The 16476-nt window shown below is 34.2% G+C and overlaps 1 protein-coding gene and 1 long non-coding RNA gene across 7 annotated transcripts in view; one reads left to right on the top strand and one right to left on the bottom strand.

Moving 5' to 3' along the window:
• LOC18431011 (Adenine nucleotide alpha hydrolases-like superfamily protein) overlaps positions 1-16476 on the top strand; it is a 42561-nt gene that overhangs the window by 6157 nt on the left and 19928 nt on the right. The window contains exons 4-5 of one of the 6 annotated variants that reach the window (XR_016054637.1): positions 5451-5522; positions 9618-9683. The exons of 3 other annotated variants lie outside the window; for them this stretch is intronic. Coding sequence is in view for 1 of the 3 variants with exons in the window: in XM_088865426.1 (XP_088721552.1) it covers positions 5451-5522 (72 nt within the window). In the remaining 2 variants the exon portion in view is untranslated. The remainder of the gene's footprint in view (positions 1-5450; positions 5523-9617; positions 9684-16476) is intronic. 2 more of the 6 variants (XR_016054638.1, XM_088865426.1) reach the window with 2 other exon arrangements.
• On the bottom strand, positions 15647-15897 carry LOC148782545 (uncharacterized). The gene is made up of 2 exons (XR_016054639.1): positions 15866-15897; positions 15647-15787 (listed from the first exon to the last, which is right to left on the bottom strand). It is a non-coding gene; the product is annotated as an uncharacterized LOC148782545 (long non-coding RNA).

The raw sequence follows: 16476 nt of genomic DNA, 5'->3' as shown, positions 1-16476 counted from the left end.
ATCTAGATGATTATTTTCAAAAGAGAACATCTGAATTTGAAGTTTTCTAACACTTAGATCTCACCCTCAAAAAATTGGGCAGTCTCTCTTCATTCTTGAGATTTTTGTTTTTTGTTTTTCATGTGCATGGAGAGTGCGATTTGGAACTTCTCTTCTTTGAAGTTAGTCTATCAATTGATGTGACGTTACATCTCCAAAATTTGGGATCTTAAAATTACTCTTAGATTGCATTTTACCTGAGGGAGTAAATGGATGGTATATGCTCCCGCTGGTGCATAAAATCTTTTGGGATGTGTGTGCATAGGGGTATGATTTCATGTCTGTGTCATTATAATACACTGGAACCACACTTCTAGAAAACATGTTTTTGGCATTTGTACGACCGCAAGCTTTACATGGGCACTCTCTTTCTTTGAAATGTTATTACAGATTATAAGAATTGTCTGAGGTTAGAGAGCTAGTTGAGGAATTTGTAGGAAGAGAAAGGGAGTAAGAGAGAGAAATAGATAAACTTTCTGATTTGGTTACTCTCTCTAAACCCATCTTCCTTCATTTAGGCGGTTTCTCTTTCTTTTATTTTATTTTTTTATTGGACGTATTCATGTTATAATTCATGTCTTGAAGTCTCTTCCTCTATGCTTAGGAAGCCCATTTAAATAAATGTTTAGGAAATTCAACATGGAATAAGAAAGAAGAGATCTTATAAATAGTGTTCGTGCATTTTTTAAGATCTTATATAGGCCACGTCTTTTGTATAATTTTTTTTTCAAAATCAACACATTGGAGTTAATTTTTTGGTAGTTCCTTCTTTGTCTATCCACAATTTGCAAAAAGTCAAAAGTTGATTTGAATTCTCTTTAAAAAGAGCTCTCTCTCTCTCTTCAAATAGTTTATGATGTAGTAAACTTTGTGTTGTAAAGTTTAAGTTGAATACTTTGTATCCTTTGGTTTTGGTATATAATATAGTTGCGAGGTGCACAAGTTTATAGGATGGATACGGTGACAATAAGTCATGCCTTTCTAGTAACACATATAGCTGTAGCCCATGTTTCAAAACTTGGATCGATGGGGTGGATGATCCACCCCAAGGATCATGTTGGGGATTGCTAATTTTAACCATTTGCACATACATTATTGTACCAAAATATGATGCAAATAATGTTTCAAAAAGTGTTAGGCGGGTCTTAGGCGGCCCAGTTGAATCCAGGATGTCCATTTGAATAAAAAAAAAAGATATATAATATAAAAAATAAAAATTAGGTATTTAGGGCACTTACTTTGAGTTTGATTGTTCAATCTTCAAACTTCCACTTCAAAAATGATCCTAAGGATTCAAAATCTTCTAAAAAAACCCAATAGATTTATAAAACATCAAAAATTAAATCTAATATCAATGGGTAATATTTTGATCAATTTTTTTCAAACTTTGAGAAACCTTTCGATCCTAAAAAAATTACGAAAAACTAGTTTTTTTAAAGCTTTTTCCTTCTAAAATAGGCTCTAATAAGTTTTAGGTTTCAAATGATCCTAAAAAAATGATTAAAAGCGAGTTTTTTTTTAAGGTTTTTTTTTTGTAAAATGGGTTCCAATAAGTTTTAGGTTTCAAATGATCCTAAAGAACTAATGTTTTTTAGGTTTTTTCTCTCTAAAATGGGCTCGAATAAGTTTTAGGTTTCAAATGACCTTAAAACCATCCTTCTAACCTTTATATTTTTTAAAAAATCAATTCCAAAAAAAAATTCCGCCTCTGAGCGGGGCGCCCGCCTAGGCGGGTTCCATATCACCTAGGTGGGGTGCCCACCTAAGCGAGTTTCGTACCGCCTAGCCGGGACGTGGACCCTAGGCTGCCGCCCTGGGCTGGGCGTTGGGCGCCCTCCTAGGCAGGTTCTGTACCACTTAAGCGGCCGCCCAGGACTGCCGCCCATATTGGTCCTTAGGCTTGTGCGATGTGCCCAGGCCTTCTGGATCGCCTAGGCGTTGTGCAGTTCGCTTTTTGAATCACTGGATGCAAATAAAATTCCCACTAATATATAGTTTAAATTTATAAATGTATAAGGCATATGAACTCACCAAACCTTTTGCATGCCTTTGACTCTTGATTTGGAATCACATGCTTTTAATATGACAAGAATTTGGAATAACATTCTTCTATTGTGATAATTTCTTGTTCTTTTTTATATTCTTTTTGTGCTATAAAATCCTTTCAAGCATCTCTATGCATAATTCCAACTAATTTGTGAGGTTAAATTTAAAAACTAGAAAAAATTGTTTTAGGTAAAAAATAAGTTACGTTAGGGGATTAGACGCGACTAAAAAGGTATATTAAGTGTAACTGATTATTTATTAGTATTATATTGTGTTTATCTTGAAATTTAGCTAAATCTTAAAATTTATCTAAATGAATTTTTAGAAATCTACATCTTTTATTATTTTTTATTTTGATTAAATTGTATTATTTATCATTAAATGTCATTCTATTTCTTTTCCCTGATGTCCAATCATATTTAGAGTTAACTAAGATCTATATTTAAATTGAAATCACTAATTATTATTTAAGAAATAGTTTTACATAGTCATATTTTATACTTTCAAAATAAATTTTTATGACTTTAGTTAGAGGAAATATTTTTAGAAAATTAATTTGTGATGTTATATATTTTATTGATCAATATGACGTATCTATATTTATTTTCTATTATTTTATGTTTAATGTATTTAAACATATCTTTTCGATTTCTTTTCGACACATATCTAAGAGGATAGTATTCATTTGTATTGGTCTAGCTTTTGTAGGGATTTGTTTTTCATCAAACCCTGGTTCATAAGGTAAACTTATATTATGCTTTTTTTTTTCCCAAAAAGCATTAGGATGTTCACTACAAATTGAAGTTTCTACTTGTTGTTGTAATGTTTGAATCTTTTGTTGTATTGAAGAAATTTGTAATTGTTCTTCAATCAGCTTATATTTAATTTCTTGTTTGAGAGTACAAAGAAATTTTTCTTTGTTTTGTAATTGACTCTTGACACTATTGAGTTCTTTCAATTTTGGTTTATGTATAAAATTAAATTGTACTGGAATATTTTGAATGATTGAAGATATTCCTGTTTCGTTTATTGTTAAAGGATATAGCAAAGTAAGAAATGGTATTCTAAGTATTACTGCTTGGCTTAATCTTTTTACCATTATGAATGATGTTTCTATGCATTGGTGATTATTACAAACAGAAGCATTAGATAATTTATATTTAATAAATAATCTACTTTCATCTGCTGTATTTAGTATTTGAGTAGTTTGTCAAAATATTTTGACGGTACAAGTCCTTCATTGATACAGTTTAAGTCAGCTCCGGAATCTATTAAGGCTGCTGTTTCAAAACTATAATCTGAAGCAACAATTATTTTAACATGGACAAACCATTTTTGCACTACTATTTGATTTATTAAATTCACAGAAGGAGGAGGTATTTCTCTGGCTTATGAGGATTCAGGAATATCTGATGATGGATTAACTTTCATTAATTCATCAAAATCTATTTCATCTGTGTCTGATTCTTGTTGAGACATTTGTTGTAATTCTAATGATTTAATTCTAGTTTTTAATTGAACTATTTCAGTTTTTATTTCTTTAATTTCTTGTTTCAGATCTGAAATGGTCGGCTCTTTTTGTTGAGAAGTGTGTTGATCATTTACTCTTTTCATTATTGAAGCAAAGTTATATTCATCAGGGGTTTTATTAAGAGGAATTGATTTTGCTTTATTTTTTGTAATATTAATGAATTGAGTAATAACAGATCTTTTTTCATCTGGATCAACTATTTTATCAATAATATCTAGAATAAAATTATCTTCTTGCGTGAGTGTGTGTACATTATGTGTTGGTATTGGACAACGACAATCTCCATCTTTTGAGCTGGATGATTGTGTTGCTGAAACATCAGTGGAGTCAGAGGAGTCTGTCCACATGAGATCCTCGTCTTGTATGTGATCAATATAAGAATCAGATGAGGTGGTAGATGAAGATTCATAATCAAAGATATTATATATTTGAGATTTTATTGATTCATCTATATTTAATGATTCTATTTTCTTTTTTAATTTGCACTGGTGTTTATAATATCCTATTTTACCACACTTATAACATACTGGTAATTTTCTCTTTTTCTTTGTATTGGGAGAAAATTTTTTGATTAGTTTTCTTTTAGATTTTTTATAGTACTTTTTGTCTTTATCCTTATTTTTGGATTTATATTTTTCTTTTTTGTATTTTTTCTTTTTTTTATAGAGCTTGTCCGGCTTATTGTTTTTATCAAGGTAATATCCGAATTGTTCACAGAAGTCACCAAGCTCTTTTCTCTTAGTGATCTTTTGCTTATCTAATTGTCTTTTTAATTTCATATCTGTGCACAAGGCTAGACCTTTAGCACATATTTTCTGCGGAGAGTTCTCCGAGAGTATAAGATGAATAGACAATGATTCCATTATGTTTTTTCCTTAATCTTTCCTTGACTTTTTCAGCAAACAAGTATGATAGACCAGCTATAAATTTTTCTTTCCAGTGGTCTAGTTGACAATTTTCTCTTATTAATAGGCGTGAGAAAAATACATCTTTATACCACTTATAATGAGATAAGGTAGGACAACGTAAATTAGATAACAAGTCTTCCGATCTTGTTGCAAGTAAAGCTGTACTTCCTACAAAGTGGAGTGTGATGGTATATATTAGAGTATTGACAACATCACTTTCTGTATATAATATTTCTTGGTTTTGTTCATTTCTGGCTGTCCATTGTCTAGTATTATTGAGGATTCTGTGTTTGGTTTCATCATCTACATAAAAATCCCACCATCCTCGTAACGAGCCAGTAAATCCATTTACTATTGCTTAATTTTTGAGATCCTTAGGTCATATAAAATCCATGTGTTTTTAAATTAATTGTTAATATATCTAGTATATTTGGGTCAGTCAAAGAAACAGAAAAATTTGGAAAACAGTTAAAATATATAGGACCACTACAAAGGCTGGATTCGACCATGCCAAGTAGCGAGTCTGTGAATATTTTGTGTCTTGTATCTCTTAGGCATACAAGCACAGAAGTGTTCAACCCTAATCGGGTCAAAGGTTTTACGGCTATTTGAATTAATCCAATATGTAAATATTTGTAATTATGTTCCTTATGTTTTTCAATTATTTTCTTTGACAGTAGATGAAAGTCTTCCTGGTTTTGAGTGACTGACAAACTTTCTTCTACAGTCTTGATGGCATAACCCATCTTGAATCTGAATGATCCTTTATTATAAATGTCATGAATTGGTACTTTAGGTATGTTCCAATTTTGAATATTATGTTCAATGTCATCTATAACTATTTGTTCCTTGTTTTTTACTCTAAGTGTTTGAGATGAAGTTGTATTTTTACTAGTTAGATTCCTTATTAAATTTGCCATCCGTAGGTTGCGGATAATGACAATCTGGACATTCAGTGGCCCAGCGTTTTCCCTAAGCGGCTCTTCCTGGCCTTGGCGGTACTTTGCAATAGGCGTTCACTTGTCTCTTGCCTTAATTCTCGGACCAACTTTCTAGGATGTAAATTTAACTTAGTTTCGCTAGTCAAGATGTAACTTCTATCTCTTACTACTTATTGCGGTAAAAAGAACAGGTTTCCTGTTTTGACAGTTTAACTGTTTACACAGTTTCACTGTTGAACAGTTCTACTGTTGTAACTTTGACAGTTTTACTGTATGGCTCTGATACCAACTTCGGCCTGGATCTACAGTACTGTCAGCTTTCGATTATTGTTATTGTTTATACTATTTGACTTAGATCTTTTCTTGAAATTTTTTCTTATAATAGGTAGGTAAATATCAAACTGTTGTATTTAATTATTTCTTGTAAAATCCTATAATAGTTAAGGATGAATAGAACTATTCCTATTAGAGGAAATAGTGAAATATCTAAAACAATCCACTGAGCATAACTATGTTCTCCTACTTTAACATTGAACAGAATCTTAAATTGCATGATTATAGGTAAACAGATAGTATAACTGAAACACACATTGTATTATCAGAAACTTGTAGTACAGAAACCTTATACAGAAATATTACACACAGAAATAGAACTTTCACATAGAAACTTTATACATAAATATTACACCCTGATATTATGGCGATAGTAAAAGCTAAAGGCTAGAAAGAAGGCAGAGAAGAACAGAGAAAGCAGCTTAGAGAGAGCAGATAACAGAGAACAGAGAGTATCAGAGCAGGATATCTTACATAGAAGGGATAGAGAGTATTTTTTAGAAAAGAGGGAAGGTATATTACAGAGTATCACAGTGAATAAAGGGAAGCAGTATATCATAGAGAAACTTACTGTGTGCACACACAATAGCTGAAAAACAGTTTTCAGTGATGTGGGCAGTATGAGGGTAGAGATTTGAGATTACAGTCACACATAATTAATTGAGAAAGATGAAGATAGAACCTGATATTGTGAGCTATGAAGGTCAGGATAGCTCTGATTGCACTATTGTCTGGAAGGCGGTTATTGCAAGAGAAGAGATTTTAAGAAAAGGGTTTTGAATCAGTTGAAGGTTGCAAGGGTTGAAGGTTGAAGGTTGTTGCAGGTTTGCAGAGGTTGAAGGAAGGTTGCAGGTTGCAGAGGTTGAAGGTTGCAGGTTGCAGGTTGCAGGTTGCAGGTTGCAGAGGTTGAAGGAAGATTGCAGGTTGCAGAGGTTGAAGGTTGCAGAGGTTGAAGGTTGCAGGTTGCAGAGGTTGAAGGTTGTGAGCGGAGAGAGACTCTGAGGAAGGGAGTAGAAGAGGGGAAGAGAGAAGTGAGAGACCCTGTCGTGAATGAAGGGAGTTAGCTCCTTTTATAGAGGGAGCTTGCTTCAGAGGTAAGAAAAGAATAAAGGAGCGTCGAGGAAGAGGACAAAGAGCTCGAGGAAGAAGACAAAGATGAGAAGACAGAAAGAAGATGCGCCACAGGGGTAAAGTATAAAAAACAAAATAAAAAAGAAGAAAAGGATGCTTTTTAGCATCTTTGTACAGTGCAAGTTTTGTCCTTATTGCATTATTGCTACAGTAGGGCATCTGGAACAGTATATTTTGTCGGTGACTTGGTCACTGTTGTTTGTAGCTGTTGGTGACGTGGCCACTATTGCTTGTCGTATGTGTCGGTGCTGAGAATCTGAGAACAGTATTTTGGAGTTTATTGGCAATTGCTTTTGTCGTTTATGTGCCAGCTTTGATGGAGACTCATGGTCTTTGGCTGAATTCTTCTGGGTCGTCTTCTTCTGGGTCTGTCTCCTCTGGATCAGTTTCTTCTGGAACAGCTTGGCTCAGTTGAAGATACTTATTAGTGTGGAGTGGAGACGACTGTACGGTTTCTTCAGAGGATGTTGGTTTTCTTCCAGCCTCAGCAAAAATCTCTTTCATTTGTTTTTCTAACTCTTCGTTTGAGGCATTAGGATTGGTTTGCAACATGTTTCGGAGGTAGGTTGGAAAGTCAAAAGAGGTGTTTGCAGTATTTGGGTTTTCCTGGTATTTAGGTGTTTTTGGATGTATTCTTTTTGGTGTGGTTTTGGTGAGATCCATTTGGAAGATATCCCACCATTTTACAAAGATGGTCTTTCCCAAACGAGGGATATAAGTATAGTCATTTGTGGTATTGGATGAGATGGTGTAATCCCATTTCATGATCCATGGGATCTGATATAAGGCCATGAAATAACGGTGAGTGTCAACCATATTATCAGTATTATTGTATTGCATAAATTGTTCCTGCAGGTTTTTGAAAGCAGGAGGTAGAACCAAAGAAGTTGAGCCCCACACAAAGAACCATTTTTGAAACCATGTGGGGAATCTTTCGAAAACAGGCAGCCGGAACTGAAGATACCAGCTGTGTGTATTGTTTGGATTTTGGTAGTAAAAGAATTTGTGCCAGGCTTCTATATACTCGGCATATTTGAAATATTTGTATGAAAACTCTGGGTTGTGTAATTTCTTTCCCTGTGCGGGATTGCAACCCCACTCATCATAGGGAAGAAGTTTCTTTATTTGAACTTTAGAATAAGCAATTATTCTGGTGTTTTGCTGAAAGTAATGGACAACAGAGATGGACACTGTTTCCATGAGTATGGCTTCATAGTATTCTCTGGTCTTAACCCCATTGGTAGGGTTGAGATGGTTCAACAAGTATAAGGGTGCTAGTTTGATTGGATCCATATGAACCTGATGTTCATCTATGGTGATATCCATTAAGAAGGCTCTTTCTATGTATACAGATCTTGGGATATTGGATATCTAGGCAGATTTTGATTGAGCTGGTGAGAATGTAGGGGTAGAAGCATGTGTTTCTGGATAAGTAATTTGATGTATTGGAGACTGTGAAGGTGAACGAATATTCAGAGGTGAAGGTTCTCCTTCATAAGGAACTATATTTCTCATGGGTTGTTTATCCCTGCGAGAAGTGCCACGGGATCCCATGTTTTCAGATGAAGACAGAATATTAGTATTGATTTGGTTCTCTTGGAATAATTGAAGAGCAAGAGATAATAGGGAGTCGTCGTTGGCGTCAGTGTTGCCCCCCTGCAAAAATTCACGGGTTAAAAAATCAGGCAAGAAATTAGAAGATCCGGGAAGGTGTTCGATGGAAAAATCAAAGGCGGATAAAATAGCCTGCCATCGAGCAAATATTTGTTTTGAAACCAAATTTTGAACATCTTTTTGCAAGATATCTTTGGCTGCCTTGCAGTCCGTACGTATTAAGAAATGTTGATTTAAAATATCACTTTGAAATTTAGTCACACAGTGGACTATTGCTAATAGTTCCTTTTTGACCATTGAATAATTAAGTTGAGTTGGATTCCACGCTTTGGAAGTATAACGGAGTAATTGTTCTTTTGAATCAATTTGTTGTTTTAGAATACCACCAAGACCTTTATCAGATGCGTCACATTCAATAATTTTGAAAGCAATTGGATGTGGAAGGGAAAGACATTCTAGGGTTTTTACCAAGGCTCTTTCTATGTATACAGATATTGGGATTGCTATTATATCATATAAGGATGGAGGTTTAGTAGGCTCATCCTTTTCAGGGACTTTTGTTTTAAGTATAATACTTTTTTCAGGTGGATGTGTACTAGCAGTGGTAGTACCATCAGTGCTTGTATAGGTTTTTGCTTCTATTGTTTGAATCTCATCAAAGGAGGAAGGAATATGAAGTTTATGTTGGTAATGACCTATTAACCATACAAAATATCCTTCTGTTTCCCTTTCCTTTTTAAGGAATTGATTATACTTCACCTGCAATTTTTCTCTTAATTGTAATGGTACATTTGTAAGATACCATTGTCTGATATGTCTATTTTCATGTGACATAAAGTCTTACTTGATATAATTGTGATCAATTTTTTCCTTTTTTCTTTCTAGTTTAGCGGCTAAATATGCTGCTATATATTCGTCGGAATATTGATCATATTCTTCTACTTGTAAGGTTAATATTTGAAAATCTTGTAATTCTTCTATACTGGGTTCAGTAGTATTTGTAGTATTAGATTCAGGAGTATATGTGGGAATAACAACATGATCTGTTGTTCTCCGTATTCCTTGAAATTGTAGGTCTTAACTAGGTATTGAAGACATCTGAGTAGGAGGTGGTAGTATTATCACATTTGGGTCAGCAGAGTAAGATTTTCTGCTTGGTATTTTATTTTTAATATTCCTTTTTCTGTTTATATGAAGATCATCTTGAACTTGTAATTGTTGAAATTTAATTTCTATATTACTATTAGTATGTTCTATGATTTGATTAGGAATATGGTGTTGAGGAACCCCTTAAGGTTGATTGGCATTTTCTAATGCCCATGATTGTGGTTGTCTGATATCTGACCATTTTATTGTTTTGGGAACAATCATATTTAATTTTTCCATATTGGTTTGGAATAAAATAATTATACCAATCTGTATATGCAATCTTCAGGAAAACAAGCAGAAATGATTGAAAGACTTGTTTCCAAAGAACAACCTTTTGCTACAATAATACCTAAATCAGTTTTGTTCAAACCACCTCCAGAACTGAATAAAAATAAATTTCATATTGGAGACAATAATAAATCCCTTATGGATCAATTGATATCAAAATTATCCCAACTAGATATCAAGGGAATTCCTTCTCCAACAATAACTATTCCTCCTTCACTTAGTGTCAATACACCACCTGAATCCTCCGATAAAAGAAAAGCAAAAATACCTGAGTATGAAACAATGATGCTTCAAGAGGAAGAACCAATCATAGAAGATACAATTCAAAATCAGGAAAAAGCATCTATGGATATTACTCCCATTACGGAAACCATAAATAGAATAGCTTATGGCAAATACTGGAAACCAGTAACAGCCTTATCATATCATAAGAGACCTACACCTGTTGACATACAAATGGAAGAAGATGCCATCCAACAGGTAGTATCATATTCAGGTAGGTCAATAGTAAATTGGCAAATAGATGGACTATCAGAATTAAAAATATTAGATGTTATGAGACATATGACTATGTATGCTTCTGCAAATAAAATGGCAGGCAACTTTGATCAAGAGGTTGCAAAGGCAATAGTAAATGGATTTACTGGCTGGTTACGAGGATGGTGGGATTTTATGTAGATGATGAAACCAAACACAGAATCCTCAATAATACTAGATAATGGACAGCTAGAAATGAACAAAACCAAGAAATATTATATACAGAAAGTGATGCTGTCAATACTCTAATATATACCATCACACTCCACTTTGTAGGAAGTACAGCATTACTTGCAGCAAGATCGGAAGACTTGTTATCTAATTTACACTGTCCTACCTTATCTCATTATAAGTGGTATAAAGATGTATTTTTCTCACGCCTATTAATAAGAGAAGATTGTCAGCTAGACCACTGGAAAGAAAAATTTATAGCTGGTCTACCATACTTGTTTGCTGAAAAAGTCAAGGAAAGATTAAGGAAAAAACATAATGGAATCATTGTCTATTCATCTTATACTCTCGGAGAACTCTCCGCAGAAATATGTGCTGAAGGTCTAGCCTTGTGCACAGATATGAAATTAAAAAGACAATTAGATAAGCAAAAGATCACTAAGAGAAAAGAGCTTGGTGACTTCTGTGAACAATTCAGATATTACCTTGATAAAAACAATATGCCTGACAAGCTCTATAAGAAAAAGAAAAAATACAAAAAAGGAAAATATAAATCCAAAAATAAGGATAAAGACAAAAAGTACTATAAAAAATCTAAAAGAAAACTAATCAAAATTTTTTTTCCCAATACAAAGAAAAAGAGAAAATTACCAGTCTGTTATAAGTGTGGTAAAATAGGACATTATAAACACCAGTGTAAATTAAAAAAGAAAATAGAATCTTTAAATATAGATGAATCAATAAAATCTCAAATATATAATATCTTTGATTATGAATCTTCATCTACCACCTCATCTGATTCTTATATTGATCACATACAAGACGAGGATCTCATGTGGACAGACTCCTCTGACTCCACTGATGTTTCAGCAACACAGTCATCCAGCTCAAAAGATGGAGATTGTAGTTGTCCAATACCAACACATAATGTACACACACTCACGCAAGAAGATAATTTTATTCTAGATATTATTGATAAAATAGTTGATCCAGATGAAAAAAGATCTGTTATTACTCAATTCATTAATATTACAAAAAATAAAGCAAAATCAATTCCTCTTAATAAAACTTCTAATGAATATAACTTTGCTTCAATAATGAAAAGAGTAAGTGATCAACACACTTCTCAACAAAAAGAGCCGACCATTTCAGATCTGAAACAAGAAATTAAAGAAATAAAAACTGAAATAGTTCAATTAAAAACTAGAATTAAATCATTAGAATTACAACAAATGTCTCAACAAGAATCAGACACAGATGAAATAGATTTTGATGAATTAATGAAAGTTAATCCATTATCAGATATTCCTGAATCCTCATAAGCCAGAGAAATACCTCCTCCTTCCGTGAATTTAATAAATCAAATAGTAGTGCAAAAATGGTTTGTCTATGTTAAAATAATTGTTGCTTCAGATTATAGTTTTGAAACAGCAGCCTTAATAGATTCCGGAGCTGACTTAAACTGTATCAATGAAGGACTTGTACCGTCAAAATATTTTGACAAAACTACTCAAATACTAAATACAGCAGATGGAAGTAGATTATTTATTAAATATAAATTATCTAATGCTTCTGTTTGTAATAATCACCAATGCATAGAAACACCATTCATAATGGTAAAAGGATTAAGTCAAGCAGTAATACTTGGAATACCATTTCTTACTTTGCTATATCCTTTAACAATAAACGAAATAGGAATATCTTCAATCATTCAAAATATTCCAGTACAATTTAATTTTATACATAAACCAAAATTGAAAGAACTCAATAGTGTCAAGAGTCAATTACAAAACAAAGAAAAATTTCTTTGTACTCTCAAACAGGAAATTAAATATAAGCTGATTGAAGAACAATTACAAACTTCTTCAATACAACAAAAGATTCAAACGTTACAACAACAAATAGAAACATCAATTTGTAGTGAACTTCCTAATGCTTTTTAGGAAAGAAAAAAACATAGTATAAGTTTACCTTATGAACCAGGGTTTGATGAAAAACAAATCCCTACAAAAGCTAGACCAATACAAATGAATACTATCCTCTTAGATACGTGTCGAAAAGAAATTGAAGATCTTCAAAACAAAAAGCTTATAAGACCAAGCTCCTCACCTTGGAGCTGTGCAGCTTTTTATGTCAATAAAAATGCTGAAAAGGAACGAGGAGTTCCTAGACTTGTGATTAATTATAAACCATTAAATAAAGTTTTGCAATGGATCAGATATCCAATTCCCAATAAAAAAGATTTATTGGATAGAGTTGCTCAAGCATGTATTTTTTCTAAATTCGATATGAAATCTGGTTATTGGCAAATCCAAATCCAAGAACAAGATAAATACAAAACTGCATTTAATGTTCCATTTAGCCAATACGAATGGAATGTTATGCCATTTGGTTTTAAAAATGCTCCATCAGAATTCCAGAAAATAATGAATGATGTATTCAATGCTTACCATCATTTTATGATCGTGTATATTGATGATGTATTAATATTTTCGGAATCAATAGATCAACATATCAAACACATTAATACATTTATACATGCAGTAAAGAATGCTGGATTAGTTGTTTCAGCCAAAAAGATTACACTCTTTAAATCCAATATCAGATTTCTAAGGCATATGATTCATCATGGAACTATTATTCCCATAGACAGATCAATAGAATTTGCTGATAAATTCCCTGATCAGATCCTTGATAAAAGGGAACTTCAAAGATTTTTAGGTTGTTTGAATTATGTTTGTGATTTTTATCCTAACCTTGCGTTAGATTCTAAGCTTTTATATGATAGACTCAAAAAGAATCTTCCACCATGGACAAATACCCATACTCGAGCAGTACAGGTAATCAAGAAAAAGGTAAAAACCCTAGAATGTCTTTCCCTTCCACATCCAACTGCTTTCAAAATTATTGAATGTGGCGCATCTTATAAAGGTCTTGGTGGTATTCTAAAACAACAAATTGATTCAAAAGAACAATTACTCCGTTATACTTCCAAAGCGTGGAATCCAACTCAGCTTAATTATTCAATGGTCAAAAAGGAACTATTAGCAATAGTCCACTGTGTGACTAAATTTCAAAGTGATATTTTAAATCAACATTTTTGAATACGTACGGACTGCAAGGCAGCCAAAGATATCTTGCAAAAAGATGTTCAAAATTGGTTTCAAAACAAATATTTGCTCGATGGCAGGCTATTTTATCCGCCTTTGATTTTTCCATCGAACACCTTCTCGGGTCTTCTAATTCCTTGCCTGATTTTTTAACCCGTGAATTTTTGCAGGGGGGACAACACTGACGCCAACGACGACTCCCCATTATCTCTTGCTCTTCAATTATTCCAAGAGAACCAAATCAATACTAATATTCTGTCTTAATCTGAAAACATGGGATCCCGTGGCACTTCTCGCAGGGATAAACAACCCATGAGAAATATAGTTCCTTATGAAGGAGAACCTTCACCTCTGAATATTCGTTCACCTTCACAGTCTCCAATACATCAAATTACTTATCCAGAAGCACATGCTTCTACCCCTACATTCTCACCAGCTCAATCAAAATCTGCCCAGACATCCAATATCCCAAGATCTGTATACATAGAAAGAGCCTTCTTAATGGATATCACCATAGATGAACATCAGGTTCATATGGATCCAATCAAACTAGCACCCTTATACTTGCTGAACCATCTCAACCCTATCAATGGAGTTAAGACCAGAGAATACTATGAAGCCATACTCATGGAAACAGGGTCCATCTCTGTTGTCCATTACTTTCAGCAAAACACCAGAATAATTGCTTATTCTAAAGTTCAAATAAAGAAACTTCTTCCCTATGATGAGTGGGGCTGCAATCCCGCACAGGGAAAGAAATTACACAACCCAGAGTTTTCATACAAATATTTCAAATATGCCGAGTATATAGAAGCCTGGCACAAATTCTTTTACTACCAAAATCCAAACAATACACACAGCTGGTATCTTCCGTTCCGGCTGCCTGTTTTCGAAAGATTCCCCACATGGTTTCAAAACTGGTTCTTTGTGTGGGGCTCAACTTCTTTGGTTCTACCCCCTGCTTTCAAAAACCTGCAGGAACAATTTGTGCAATACAATAATACTGATAATATGGTTGACACTCACCTTTATTTCATGGCCTTATATCAAATCCCATGGATCATGAAATGGGATTACACCATCTCATCCAATACCACAAATGACTATATCTATATCCCTCGTTTTGGAAACACCATCTGTGTAAAATGGTGGGATATCTTCCAAATGGATCTCACCAAAACCACACCAAAAAGAGTACCTCCAAAAACACCTAAATATCAGGAAAACCCAAATACTGCAAACACCTTTTTTGACTTTCCAACCTACCTCCGAAACATGTTGCAAACCAATCCTAATGCCTCAAAAGAAGAGTTAGAAAAACAAATGAAAGAGATTTTTGCTGAGGCTGGAAGAAAACCAACATCCTCTGAAGAAACCGTACAGTCGTCTCCACTCCACACTAATAGGTATCTTCAACTGAGCTAAGCTGATCCAGAAGAAACTGATCCAGAGGAGACAGACCTAGAAGAAGACGACTCAGAAGAATTCAGCCAAAGACCATGAGTCTCCATCAAAGCTGGCACATAAACGACAAAAGCAATTGCCAATAAACTTCAAAATATTGTTCTCAGATTCTCAGCACCGACACATACGACAAGCAATAGTGGCCACGTCACCAACAGCTACAAACAACAGTGACCAAGTCACCGACAAAATATACTGTTCCAGATGCCCTACTGTAGCAATAATGCAATAAGGACAAAACTTGCACTGTACAAAGATGCTAAAAAGCATCCTTTTCTTCTTTTTTATTTTGTTTTTTATACTTTACCCCTGTGGCGCATCTTCTTTCTGTCTTCTCATCTTTGTCTTCTTCCTCGAGCTCTTTGTCCTCGTCCTCGACGCTCCTTTATTCTTTTCTTACCTCTGAAGCAAGCTCCCTCTATAAAAGGAGCTAACTCCCTTCATTCACGACAGGGTCTCTCACTTCTCTCTTCCCCTCTTCTACTCCCTTCCTCAGAGTCTCTCTCCGCTCACAACCTTCAACCTCTGCAACTTGCAACCTGCAACCTGCAACCTTCAACCTCTGCAACCTGCAACCTTCCTTCAACCTCTGCAACCTGCAACCTGCAACCTGCAACCTTCAACCTCTGCAACCTGCAACCTTCCTTCAACCTCTGCAAACCTGCAACAACCTTCAACCTTCAACTGATTCAAAACCCTTTTCTTAAAATCTCTTCTCTTGCAATAACCGCCTTCCAGACAATAGTGCAATCAGAGCTATCCTGACCTTCATAGCTCACAATATCAGGTTCTATCTTCACCTTTCTCAATTAATTATGTGTGACTGTAATCTCAAATCTCTACCCTCATACTGCCCACATCACTGGAAACTGTTTTCCAGATATTGTGTGTGCACACAGTAAGTTTCTCTGTGATATACTGCTTCCCTTTATTCACTGTGATACTCTGTAATATACCTTCCCTCTTTTCTGAAAAATACTCTCTATCCCTTCTATGTAAGATATCCTGCTCTGATACTCTCTGTTCTCTGTTATCTGCTCTCTCTAAGCTGCTTTCTCTGTTCTTCTCTGCCTTCTTTCTAGCCTTTAGCTTTTACTATCGCCATAATATCAGGGTGTAATATTTATGTATAAAGTTTCTATGTGAAAGTTCTATTTCTGTGTGTAATATTTCTGTATAAGGTTTCTGTACTACAAGTTTCTGATAATACAATG

This window comes from Amborella trichopoda, chromosome 4 (assembly GCF_054954075.1).
Source record: "Amborella trichopoda isolate Santa Cruz 75 chromosome 4, AtrichopodaSantaCruz75HAP2 v2.0, whole genome shotgun sequence".
NCBI classification, from domain to species: domain Eukaryota; kingdom Viridiplantae; phylum Streptophyta; class Magnoliopsida; order Amborellales; family Amborellaceae; genus Amborella; species Amborella trichopoda.
This window is presented reverse-complemented; position numbering and strand designations above follow the sequence as displayed.